The following is a 13573-nucleotide window of genomic DNA, read 5'->3' as shown; positions in this document are numbered from 1 at the left end:
TGAGAACTGTCCTAGTGGGGGTGGCAATATAAGCACTGCGGGGTCTAAGATGCCTCAGGAGCCAGGCCCGGTCCCAAAGAGGATGACATGCTATCGCTCGGTCCATATGGAACCAGCGCTTTTCGCTTTTGCAGATGGCCCACTCAGTGACATAACGGAGATGTGATGTCCAATAGTACTCCAAAAGATTAGGGCACGACAGGACTAACCGATTCCAAGGAAACATAAAAATCTTATTAGACAATCTCAGGCGTTTCCCACCCCAAATAAAGGAGTGTTTGTCACGTTGCTTCTAGATGGGATAGGGATGGGCAATGTATAGAACAAATACAAGATTTTTGTCAATGTAGACATTTTAATCGCGTTATGGTGGCCAAGCCAAAATTATAGGTTTGAAGCACACACCATTCAATTCAGTTACAGTTTTGTAGTTTTGTACATAAACAATCAGAATTGATAATAAGCAGATGGTCTGTTGTCCTGTCCTCAGGTGTTGTATTTTATCTCCTCTTTTTCTTCTAGCCTTAGCCTACATGTATTTCGTTGTTTCTGCGAAATATCCCTACCACTTCATCAGGGCTAAATGTAATGCAGATACCAATGTTGTACTAAAGTATTATGATACAGTTTTCATAATGGGATTACAGTACATGCTCTAATACAAATTAAGGTACTTAAATCACCCTTATACTTAATGTGTATCCTGGTTATCATTGTACCATGGAAACCCACGCCAAATTCATTTTAAGAGTTCAAATGGCTATAATCATGTGACACACTGTGCAAGACTAATAACAAATCATGTACAGGGTGAAGAAGCATCCATTACATAAAGCTCAAGCAAGTGAGTAAAATTACCTTAATATATGAAAAACGTATGTAGCGTATGTGAGTTATCCTTATGTCTATCCCTACTGCCCAGATTGAAAAATGAAGGACAGGTCTGTCTGTGTCCTGAATAAATACACAGAAAATAAGGCCTCTCAGTCTGCTCACTCAAAAGGCATATTGTACCTGGTCTTTTGTAGGGGTCCAGTAGTTAGACCTATGTTTAACAAGAGAAATTACGTTAATAGAAAGACTGTTAAGAAAGAGCCCCTTGACAATGAATTACAGTGTGTAAGTATAGTGTTAGGGTATTCTGACGCTTACCTCCTGTGTGGATTACAGTTTAGTAGGTCAAGTATTCCGGTTCTCCTAGGTGTATTTGAAAATCACATGTAGAATAGCCACTCGATAGAGTGATTTAGAATTAAGGATCAGTATTCTGGGGTTGGTGTAACCGTGACTCTTAGAGTATATCATTTGTATCTCTTCCTTGAGTGACTTTACTACTTGTATATTTGCAATTTTTCTTTCTGTTTGTATCTCTTCCTTGTGTGACTTTACATCTTGTACATTTGCAATTTTTTTTTGTTTGTATCTTTTATGTAACGCATGTAATCCTAAATCCTTATGTTTTGCAACTGGTTCTTATGTAAAGCGCTCTGACACCTTCGGGTAAAGTTCGCACTCTAAAAAATCGCATTAAATAAATAAATAAATAAAATGCACCAAAACGAGATTCGTATAAGCATCACAGGCAGTAAGGTACTTACCCAATGATGCTGCCAATATGTTTGTCTCAATCAGATAATGAGATTTTTGGCAGAGTATTATGCTCCCAACTATGTCAGGGCTCGGATTACAGAGATCCTTATGGAAATAAAAGAAAATATCTAAACGTGAGGCACAATGGTAAGAATGCCGTTTCGATAATAAGTAGACTGACCCCAATGAAATTAAACACATAAGGGTAATGTTTATAACTGTATTGCTCCACACCAGGCTAAAGTCTCTCCCACTACCAAACTGGAGCCTTCAAGTGCCACCTGATCAAAATGTATGGTCCTATGGTATGCATCTTGTGAAGGCCGAAGTGGAACGTGCCGTGGAAGACGCGCCGTCCAAGTTGCAGAGGTGGAGGGTGATATCCTGCTTAGCTTGAATATAGGTCCGCTCCTTGATGTGTGCTTTAGGCTTGGTAGGTTTCACTATAGGCCATTCTGGTCGTATGACCTCACAGGGCGATGTGCGCAGAGAAGATGGGCCGGTCTCACGTGAGTCAGACAGGATCTTTACAATTTTTTTTGCCTCGCGTAAGGAATGAACAACCTGGTGCCTGCCCTCCAACATGAAGATTAGGGCAGAGGGATAGCCCTATTGGTATTTCATGGTAAGCTTGCATAGCTTGTCCATGACTGGCCCAAAGTCTCTGCTGCATTGTAAAGTTACCGGAGCGACATCCTGAAATATTTGAATGGAATGGCCTCTGAAGTACAGGTATGCTTTACTTTAGTGAGGCTTGTAGGATAGCTTCTTTTTCAATAAAGAAGTGTAAATGCATGAGGATATCTGGAACAAAGTCTGGGTGCCCTCAGTCCATGGCCCCTCGATGAGCCCTATCCAGTGCAGGAGGGAGGCGTCGTCACCCCCCCGGATCGCCTGGAGGAGGTCAGCCGTGAATGCCATGATGTCCGAGCCCTCTGCCCCCCTAGGGACTCCCCTAATGTGAAGGTTGTTCCTCCTGCTCCTATTTTTCAAGTCTTCCTGTTTTAATTGAAGTTCGATATGTTGTTGCTCCAAAGCGGTAATTCTACGCCATAGATTTTCCTCATTCTCTGAGCGGACATCTACTGTGCATTCCAGGTCATCGACACGCTCGCCTAGCTCCGTGACATACCCTTAAGGTCATGTAAGCAGGTTTTGAATTCTGACTTACGAGAGCCAATTACAGATCTTATTTCTTAGAGAAAATTCTTCATATATGCCTGCATGAGAGGATCAACTGATGTGGCAGCTGAGGAATAGTTGGATGAGGTCATGGTCAGAGGTCACAAAGAGGTGACAGGATTGTCTATAGATTGACTGTCAGGAATATACTTGTTGGATCTGCCTTGGGGAATAGAAGAGAGGTGGCACCGTGGTCAACAAGCGTCAGAGAGAGGAGTGGGGTGCAGTAGTGTGGTGTAGTCAATATCTAAGAAGTGTCTGTAGCTGTGCTGGGCTGACACAGTCTTGGCTCTATCCAAATGAGGGCAAAGGGAGTGCGACCGGTCCTCCACGTAATTAAAGCAGAGTTCAACAATGTGGAAGGGGGGGGGCCATAGGGCAGGCTCATCGAATAGGCCAATCAGTCTCAAAGTGGCAGTAAAAGCGAGGCAGTTTGTTGCATCCAAGAGTGCCACCTTGGGAACCAGGGAGGGTATGCCATGCAATGTCACAGGCGAGCGTGGCCTGCTGGGTTTCTGTAGCAGAATTTGGTATTACGGTTCCCAGCAGCTCAAACGAAGGTGCACCCCAATGTATAGATACAGTCAAAGGTGGCCGCGCTCCCCAGATGTAAGTGACCCTCCTACAACAGCTTTCCATGGGGGCAGTGTGAGGGGGTTGTGCGGCAAAGAGAGGTTAGAAACTTGTAGAGCATAATCCAGGCCCCAGGATAGAGTTGGTGGGACAGCAATATGACCAGTTGCAACAAGCCTTTAAGTCTGCCTCAGGGTTATATTAAAGCCTTCCCAGGATGCTGGGTAAACAGAGCTGATGGCTTCAAAAGGCCTGTGACATTAATGGAAGGTAATGTCCAGGTGAAAGCAAGGCGTCAAGCCAGCCAGAGTCAAAGGAGCAGGAGGGAGGTAAAGGCAGAAAGCAGGTCTCGCTGTGCAAACTCACAGCTGATCGCCGCTCACCTCTAATGCGTGGAGCCGAGGCAGGTCAAGGATATACCTTGTGGGCCAGAGCGGGGGTTACGGCAGGCCCCAAGTTGGTCTGCCGATGTTCTGCACTCCCCACTTCAAGTGAGTGGGGCATGAATCAAGTTCATCCAGTCGGGCTGCCCACCCGATCCAGGGGAGACCCAGAGTATGGTGTGCAGGTTGGGGGGAGGCCGTCCAGGAGCAGCGAGCAGCATCACAGGAGGCCCCAAGATGGCTGGTCAGGCCAGGCAAGCCACAGCCGGAAGCAGCTCAGGGAGCACTGGCAGGCAGGAGCAGACCACTGGACCAGTCCTCAGGTAGCGGAAGGCAGCGGGCACTCAGGACAGCAACAGGCTGGGAACCACGGGCCCGATGCAGTGATGTAGGCTGAAAGATCTGCCGGAGGAGTGGAGACACCGGAAGACACGTCTCACTCCAGCATCGGCTGGTGTAATACTATTTCAGATTACTTACATATTCACAGTTCTTTCTGCCACTGGCAAGGACCTCATAGCACTATAAACAAGGCTACTGGAATTATACGGCAGAAGGCCAAATTATGCAGCAAGGTTGTCTATATTAGGCGGCAAGAAAAGGTAAATTATGCAGCATAATGCGGTACATTTTGTAACAGCATTATTGCATTCTTTTGTCATTTTAACATTTGTTAACTCTATCCTGACATATAGTGACCGTCAGAAGTACCATTTTAGCACCCACAAATAGCAATCAGCAACAGAAAGGTGACCAGTCAACCTTTTCAAAGGGCTTTCCAAGGTGCAGCAGCACGTGTTGTTGCATTTTTTTGTAACTTTTGAATCACTTGGGCTAGAATCATTCTCGGGGAGTTAAAAACTGCAAATTATGCAGCACTTGATGGATTATGTGTCTAATGCGTCAAATCCATAATTTAGCAAAAAAACGACAGTCGCATAATTCCAGTAGCCCTGACTATAAATACAAACATCACTATTCCTCAATGCACCAAGTAGGGTTCAACTGTGTGTCGCTCAACTTTAACATATACAGGCATCTGCAGTGATGCTATTTGCTAACTGAGATTTCATAACCTAAAAGAGTACATTTATCACCTGCATTTATTTGTCAATTAAAATTAAACTGTTAGTGCATTACTTTACATGCAGTTGCCTGACTGTGAAGAAACAAAACTCTTACATTATTTTCTTCTTTTACTTTTTTATAGCCACCTCTTTGACCCTGCCATCACACTCACTGACCCTCACCCCCACAACGCTCCAATCCCAGTTCTCCTTCTTTTTAATCCACTTCAAGTGCTCTGTGTAAATGAAGGCAGCCTGGAAATGCACAAATAAACAAGGCTGCACTTTCAGGCCATCTTCATTTACATGTACTTGCAGAGGCATTTGTGCCCCCCTGGGAACTCATCCATGACTCCACAGTTTGAAGACCTCTGCTGTAGGCTATAAAAAGAATGCACATCATAACTAGCTTAACTCTTAGTTTACTAATGGCATTGTCCCCAAGGCATGGGCAGCAATGGTTCTAACTTCCTGTTTTAAAACTATCACTTTTGATAATTGCCGCTCAGTGAATTTATAATGTGATATTAATAGCAAAGCTGGCACTTGTTAAAGATATGAGGGGGGATACTCTCAAGACCGTGCGATAAACATCGGCAAAATTGGTTAACGCAATTTCACATATTGTCGTCTATCGCAGGAAAATAACTCTGTGTCAATGTCACATTCTCAACATGGCAGTAATATGCGATAGTGCCCCGATAATGCGTCAAATGTCCGCAAAACATTACCGGGACTGTGATAAAATTCAAAACGCGAACGCGAAAAAAGTGGCGATGGGCCCAACCACGATGACAAAATCAGCAATAAGCTGTGCCAGACTTGCAATTCACACACGTCAGGCTGGAAAATCACTATAAAAGCAGAAAACCCAAACAAAACCAAAACAACTGCGAAGCACAATGGAGGTAGCCGGAGCAGGAACACAGGACGATCAGAACCCCATAAGCCCCCCGGTGGACCAGGCCGGGACCTCAGGGAAAGGCAAGGACAAGAAGAAGAGGAAGAAGCGGTTCAGTACGCAGGAAAACAGGATCCTGATAACAGAGATGATAAAATACCATCAACAACTATTTGTCACCTCCAATGTGTCATTAGCGACAAAAAATAGAATATGGCAGTCCATTGTGGCCAAGGTGAATGCAATCGGAATGCTGAGGAGGACAATGGAAGAGGTCAAGAGGCGCTGGAATGATGTAAAGTGCAAAACCAAGCAGAAACTCTACAACAACCAGAAGGCAATAATGCCGACTGGAGGTAGGAGGCCAGCATCACAGGAGGAGCTGGACGAGATGGAGGAAATGGTGGCCACAGTCATTAGTGTGGAGACGGTGGCAGGAGTTGGGGGACCGGACACTGCTCGACAGGAGCCGACACAACATCAAGAGGGTGAGTAACGGCCAAGGACTGGGTAAACGGGGGGAGATGGGCACAATGCCACACATGCGCAATTAAACATAGCACAGTGCACACCCACAATGACTCTGGAGCATGTCCCTGATCCCCTTGGCACGCTGCAGCACACCAAGAAACTGTAAGCAGCCCCCCGTCAACTATGTGCCCAGAGGGAGCCCTCCCCACACATCACTAATCTCACAACAAACCCATGCACAGGTGTTGAACCAAGCAAAGCTGCTGGTTCGTGTCCCACACTGGCAATGAAAGTGACACTGCATGATGACTAGCATGGCTGCAGTCCAATTATCATAACATGGTGCACTCCACAACACTGAGGTGGCTGAGTGTGGACCACATCCGCATAGGAGCAGGTCACACTCTGACACAGTCACGTGCACAAACAACCCCTGACGTCAACAAGACATCTGCGGACAAACCATGCCCAAGAGTCCCAACTCCCACCAAGATCCCAATTTACCCAAGTCTGCAACATCTCAGCACTGTATAAGCACAGAATTGAAAGGCACACCGCCTGAAAGGGATAAGGGCCAGCAGAATCAGAGCTGCAGGGGCGACTCTCCCACAATGCATCACACACACATAAGAAGCAGAGCACATCAATATTGACAACAATGTGGTACAAACTACAACACGTTCACAACAGAACAGAGGACACAACTGCTACCGCTTTTGTGTAGAAACTGGCCAATCACATTTGGCATAGTAGGGACATGTGAAATGATGATGTACAAGTACAAACACATATCCATGATGTTGTCAAAATGTCCACTGTCCCTCATCAAATAGGCAGCTCCTCCCAAACAGTCACAATGTACATTGTAATGCTGTCTGTATGTAAACTTGTACAATGCGTCAACATACATGTGAACATAATGTTAAACTGCATCTCTCCTTCACATTGCAGAGGGAGAATCAACACCTCCTGCAGAGCAGACCCAACAACTCTTCACTGATGACGAAGAGGACCTCCCCACCTTCGACACCAACGCTCTCCAAGAGCTCATGGACAGCATCGGCACCTCACCACCAGGATCAGGGTAGCCCAGCTGCGTCCAGGAGACCTCACCCCCTGCACAGACCACACAGCAGGAAGCACCAACCACCACGGCTGTCTCCCAGGACCTAAACGAACAACACATGGCCTTCCAATGACATGTGTTAGGGTGCCAGGAGAAGGTAGCTGATCAGGTGTGGGTGGGGTTCGGCCTCATGGCAGCCAAACTAGATGCCATATGTGGGTGTCTAAGTCTCATCAGGGACCACTTACATTCCCTAACGGACACCCACAGTCCGCTCCATGCTCTCCAATGATCCATGGATGAAATCGCTGGAGTCCTGACTCTGAGAGAAGGACAACAGTCTAGTCAGAGTGGCTCCAGCAGTGTCATCCGGGAGCTGAGACACATGCGGAAGACCATATAGAACATGGAGCGGGTGGTGGCGGAAAGAATGGCTGCCAGGGCTGCACACCAGCGTGATGTCGCTGGGATCTACCATGCCATGCAGATCCTCGTCATGTTAGGCTGTAGTATCAAGCTCATACAAACCGTGATGCTTACAGGTATGAGAAATCCTGCATCATGAAACCGTAACAGAAGTTAATGTGACCACAACCTTCCTTTTCTTTCCTACGAAGGTTACAACCACACGTACTTCTATACAGTCTTTTTTAGCAGGATTTGTCTTTCCTGTAAGCATTCCGGTTTGTCCAAGTGCAATACACTGTACCAGATTAGGTTAGTGACTATACAGACGCTTGACCATTGTCACCATTTGTCCAACAGGTTTCTGAATACTGACTTCCGGAGTATGGAATTGTATTGGGGAGTTCCCACAGCATATGCAGTTACTTGAATCCACACGTTGCCCTGATGAAGTTCCCTGTTGGGCGTTGGGTGTGCTTTTCGTATTGTTTTTTTGTGTATTTGTAATAAAGGACTGTTTTTGCACTACTGTTGACTATTGGACTTCATGACAGTGCGCACCCACATTTCAGTTACTACAGTCTTGGATTTGGGGCACAGAGGCGTCTGGCAACCATTGGCGTTGGGGTTGGTTGCGCAGGAACACTACGAATTGGAATTGTTGTGTGGTGTGGATACAGGGGCCCGCCGTTGCTATTGTGGACATGTGTGAAGAAGTTTGATAGGGCTGGCCGTGAGACTCTTCCGACTATGGCAATTGTTGGTTGGGAGGTACCAGGGGCCAACAGGTGCAGCACAGCCAGCAACTTTGTCTGCAGAGGGATGTTGGTTGTCCGCTGTGTTGGTACCGTCAGCCTGTGGGCAATGTGGATCAGGATGCGGAGGATGGCTGTCCTTTTGTGCCTGTAGTGGGCAATGGCTTCCTCTTGAGTTGAGTCCCTGAGGCTGGTGCGTGTTAGGAATGTCCGCTGTCCTGTTCTGCGCTGCCTCATTGGTTGTCCGGGGGGGGGGGGGGGGGGTGGTCCAGATGGTCATGGGCGTGGTGGCGGTGGGTGTTGTGGACCTCTTGGGTCTCCGAACTGCATGATCAGTGTCTCCATGACATGTGTTGGTCTACAGATGTGGCTGGGCTCCCTTTCATACTACAGGTAGTCGTCCTGCTTTACACCAGTAAAAGGCAGGTGTTAAATCCCTGCTGCTAACGCGCCTTATAGCCTGTTTTTGGATTGCATCGCAGATCTGGCTGGCTGTTGAGAATATCGCGAAGTGGTGTTTTCATGTGTATTTGCTCGGGAACGCCTACTCTGCATATCTTTAGCATTAGTTGTCGCTCTCATCTGTGGCGATATTTTTTGCTGAAGCTATCACTGGAAAACTGGCGATATCGGCAGTTTGCACCAGCTTGAGAATGGGGCAATAATTCTTTCTCCACTTTTGCTGCGCTAAAGTGCTGATAACTCAGCGATAAGTCCCTGAGAACATGCCCCAAGCTTTTTAATTATTATACTTAATATTTGCAGCATGATTTACATTGCATATACTTATAAGGGCTCAGCTTGAAAAAGGACTCCTAGAGGCGAGCCAGACCCCTTGGCTCGGCTATCCCTGCTCATTTGTTGGCTTGCCCACATCTACTACGCAGCTGCATTAATAACGGGAACTACAAAACGCTAGGCCACGGTTTTAAGCAAAACCTTGCACTGGAAAACAGGGACATAACACAGGCCTCTGCAGCCCCTGAAGAGCAAGGACCCCCAACCCTTTAAGGGGCCCCCTAACCTTTACGAGGTCCCTATTCAGCCAAAGACCTTTGTATATTCTGCAGGGGAACCCATTATTTTTGCGTTACGTCACTGCTGGTACAACAGCGTAGCAGTGCCATGCGAGTGGCCTAGGCCGCTGCGCTATTTTCCTTGTGCGTAAACTCAGAGGAAAGTTTGGCGCTAAGTGAATATGTGCACGTTAGTTTAGTGCCAAACAGCAGCAGAAAAGACAGAGTGAGACTTGTGTCTCAATATTACGGTGTAAGCAACAGAGATTTCTTTTATGCACTCAGCTTGCCTTAAAATGGCTGCTGTCAACGATGGGCTCATTGGCAGCTGCTGCCGACGTACACAGAACTGAAAATATATTTTTTAATGCAAGCGGCAGTGCTTCAAAGAATTCTGCTTTCTGCGTAGTCAGGGTGAGGTTGTAAGGGAACAGAGGGTGCTGAGGCCTGGGACCGGGAGCATCTTCACTTTATTTCACAATTCCCACTACCTTGGCAAGCATTCTAAGCCCCTGCATTCCAACACTGCTGACGCAGTTCTCTGGCAGACCCCCCAACCCCCCAGGACAGCACAACCAGCACTTAAAATTGGGGGCCCGAGTACCCATGGCATCAACATTTGTAGAACAGCAAAATGCACTTAAAAAGTACCGAACCCTGCGTGAATCAGGATAATGGAAATTATTTTTTGCTTCTTTTCCCAATATCCAGACAATGTCCTCAATGTTCGGGAGACCTCGGGGCGCGAATGCCATCTCCGCTGCCAACGAACGGAACCACCACGCCCATATCCCAGAATGCAACATCGCACTGCTGGGACTACGAGGATCTGGCAAGTCAGGTGAGAGAGTGCCTGTTGTAGAATAATCACCTGCAACCTTGTTATGGTCCAGACAAATGCCAGAGGTCGGTATGGGATAGCGGTGCCAAACAAAAGAGTATTGGGAGATAGAAGTGCTTTAAGAGAATTTCATTGGAAATTCTGATCAGATGTTTTGAATTTATGCAGACTCTTCCTAGGTGGATTATCCAAAGCATGGCACAAAATGTGTATGGTATTATATTTCAATAGTTATATAGCACTTACTACCCCTATCTGGGGCCCTGAAGCACTTGCCTATATGGGTAGCACACTACACTATGTAGGATGTGTAGTTGGAAGGGCACTGTCTTTGATTTGATCTTGTGTGAGAAGAATTTCCATGTTATGCGTGAGGACTATCGTGATGCGGTTATTTTGTTAGGGGGCATAGTGCTTAGAAGTAAGCTGGCAGCTTTGAGCAGCTCTGCAGGTCCATGTATGGTATTTCTTATTTTCATTACCCACTTGGCTGGTTACTGCCCTGGGTTGTCCATTCTGGGATCTTTTGTTTAAGTTGTTTAAAGTTTATGGTCCATAGCAGGCGTAGGTTAGAAGAAGACATGGATCAGAGATCTGCTGGGTTGGGCTTTGTTACTATCATCCCATATCTGATTGCCCCTGAAAGATGTTAAAAAGCAAGTATAAAATGTAACTAGTTTGGACCTGCAGTGGTGAACTAAGTTAAAGGTCTCCGTTGGTCAATGGCATGTGACAGATCTCTTCAGTTATTCCATGTCTGTTAAGTTTGTGATGGGTGGTTTGTTGCTGTGGACTAGTACAGTATTGGGTGATAGACATGAACCATAGAAGTTTTGTCTTTTGCGGTGTGGGAGAGTGTCAAGCAGTACACAGAAATTATTATGCTGTCTGTATGAACTGCATTTGACTTCCCAACTGCTGAGTATTATGTTAGTAGTGTGTGTTATATTTTATATAATGTGGTGCATTGAATTCCATTTATATAGCACATACTGGCCCTGAAGAGGTATTGTAACCACTAACGGCCCATCCCCTGCCAAAGTGGGGGGGCGTGCCTGAGGAGGGAGGTGGGAACAAGGGAGGAGCGAGGTGGGGAGGGTTCGGTGACAAAAATAAATGAATAAGATAAACTTATCTTAATTCCGCCGCCATCTCCCACTGCATCGGGCCCTTCCTGCTTCTGGCCTTAGGCACAGGCTCCCAGCCTGCCCTGCGGCTCAGCCTGAAGCTGCTCTCACATGAGAACAACTTCAGGATTGGCCTGAGCACCGGCAACTTGCACTCCCAGGCAGACTGGGAACCTGTGTCTGCTCTCTCCAGCCCCAGCAAAGCAGCCTCAGATGGCCGTTCAAACCCTCATGCACAGTGAAGAGAGTGCCCATCACTCCCCCACCAGCAGTGTCATCCCAATGGACCCGCCCCAAGACTTGTCAGAGTTCCATGGACCTGGGAGCTTGTTCATGGAATGAAAATAAAACGATAATAAAACAGGGTTATAACCTATTTTATTCTCGTTTTATTTGCTGGTGGTGGCAGGGGGGTGGTGCTCCTCTGCTCTAATGGAGCGGCTGCCGCTGATTGCAGCACTTTACGCCAGGCAGCACATGGCTTCGTAACACAGGGTTAGTAGGGTTGTTTTTTTGGCCTGTTGGTTATTGGGATTAGTCTTCAGTGTCTATGTGTTAGATTACATTGATAAGAGTTAGGTGTGATCTTTTTAAATTGATAAGAGTTAGGTGTGATCTTTAGTGGAAGAAGGGAATATGTGAATTAATTCATTGGTTGGTGGTATTGATAGATGAGCTACAGGCGATTACAAACTGTTAGGTTGCAGGGGTGTGGTTTTAAAGGAGAGGCTGTGAGCTTTAAAATGAGGTATGGGAAATTTGTAGCGATACGATAATAGTCATTAAAGCAAACATGCATGTGCTTGTAGAGAGAAAGCAGGCAACAGTTTAAGGTTTTCAGCCAAAGTCAGTTTCCATTCTTTTTAGGTCGAGCCTGGGCCACGCTGCTCTGCTACATGCTGTATTGGAGTAAGGAATAGAAGCCTCGCCCACTCTCCGCCCATATTTGTCATTGGCTTGTGTCATTGTCCTTCGTAAATGCTTGCTTCTGATTCGTTAATAGGCTTGTTAGTCCCTCTTTAGTACCGGCTCGACTTCATTTGTAACCTCCCATGAGGGCTTGCCCTTTTACTTCGGTTGTTACACTGTACGTCTTTTTTAGTCTGTAAGCACTATTTTCTTCAAAGAGTTTCTCCTGCTGCAGGCATGACATGCTTTCCCACAACATTCGGCGCGCCATGCACGCTTTCACTTTCAGAGCACTCCGGGACAATGGCGGCCGCTACTTTGAATAGGTCTCGCATTTACAAGAGTTTGAGCTATCGGCATTGTAAATGACAATGCCTTTAATTCATGTGCTAATTAGCAAAACACATAAATAAAAGACATTGTCAGTTACAATGCCAATAGCTGAAACTCGCGCAAATGTGAGACCTATTGCATTGCAAATGCTTGTTTAGGAATATTGTGGAGTTTTCTTGAGATTGCATGCAAAACTGTAAACAAAACAACTGTGTAGGAATGTGTTGCAATATCATTGTAGGCCATGAGAGCATCCGTGCACACAAAGACCACCATCACTGCGAGTCAATAGATTTAAAATAAATATGGTTTCCTTTTCCCATAAAAACAGTTAGAAGGAAAACACAAAACAAAGATGTTGTACTTTTGTGCTTAAGATGCTCTTCTCCTATCCATCTGATTATTAGGGTGATAAGAAGGATAAGCAGGGATTTGGGTCATCTGACCAGTTGTACTTCCCTATCTCTGACAGACCCAAGACCACACTGGGTAGCTTTATTGCTCTGAGATAACTTGTAATCAGGGTCACTGGAATTATACGGCAGGCGAGAGCCAAATTATGTGGCATGGATGAGTAAATTATGCGACAAGAAAAACTGAATTCTGCTGCAATATGCAGCATATTTTGTAATGATATTACTTCATTATTTTGTCATTTTTAAACTTATCACTGTCTGGGGATTAGTTGAACCTCACTAGTACCAGTTTAGCATCCAAATATATCAATAAGCTACAGAAAGGTACCAGTCAAACATTTCAAATGACTTTCCACTGCGCAGCTGAGCACACGTTTCCCTGTTTTTGCTTTCTCCTCTGATCTCAACCCATCTGGTTTTTACATTTTGCATTGGAAGGCCTAGTGATTTAGTAGATGGTGCCGTTTCCTGGATGTCTCACCAGACATTCTACGTTCTGTAGGCAATGAAGGAAGCTGGAGTGAGGCTCTTCGAGCAC

At 46.0% G+C, this 13573-nt stretch overlaps 1 protein-coding gene across 2 annotated transcripts in view; it reads left to right on the top strand.

Moving 5' to 3' along the window:
* RASL12 (RAS like family 12) overlaps positions 1–13573 on the top strand; it is a 206628-nt gene that overhangs the window by 33075 nt on the left and 159980 nt on the right. For both annotated transcript variants that reach the window (XM_078683085.1, XM_078683084.1), the window contains exon 2: positions 10121–10250. In XM_078683085.1, coding sequence (XP_078539211.1) covers positions 10124–10250 — 127 coding nt within the window. In that variant the 5' untranslated portion in view covers positions 10121–10123. The remainder of the gene's footprint in view (positions 1–10120; positions 10251–13573) is intronic.

Source organism: Lissotriton helveticus, chromosome 3_1, assembly GCF_964261635.1.
Source record: "Lissotriton helveticus chromosome 3_1, aLisHel1.1, whole genome shotgun sequence".
NCBI classification, from domain to species: Eukaryota; Metazoa; Chordata; class Amphibia; order Caudata; family Salamandridae; genus Lissotriton; species Lissotriton helveticus.
The sequence above is the reverse complement of the archived record's forward strand: the minus strand, read 5'-3'. Positions and strand labels throughout refer to the sequence as shown.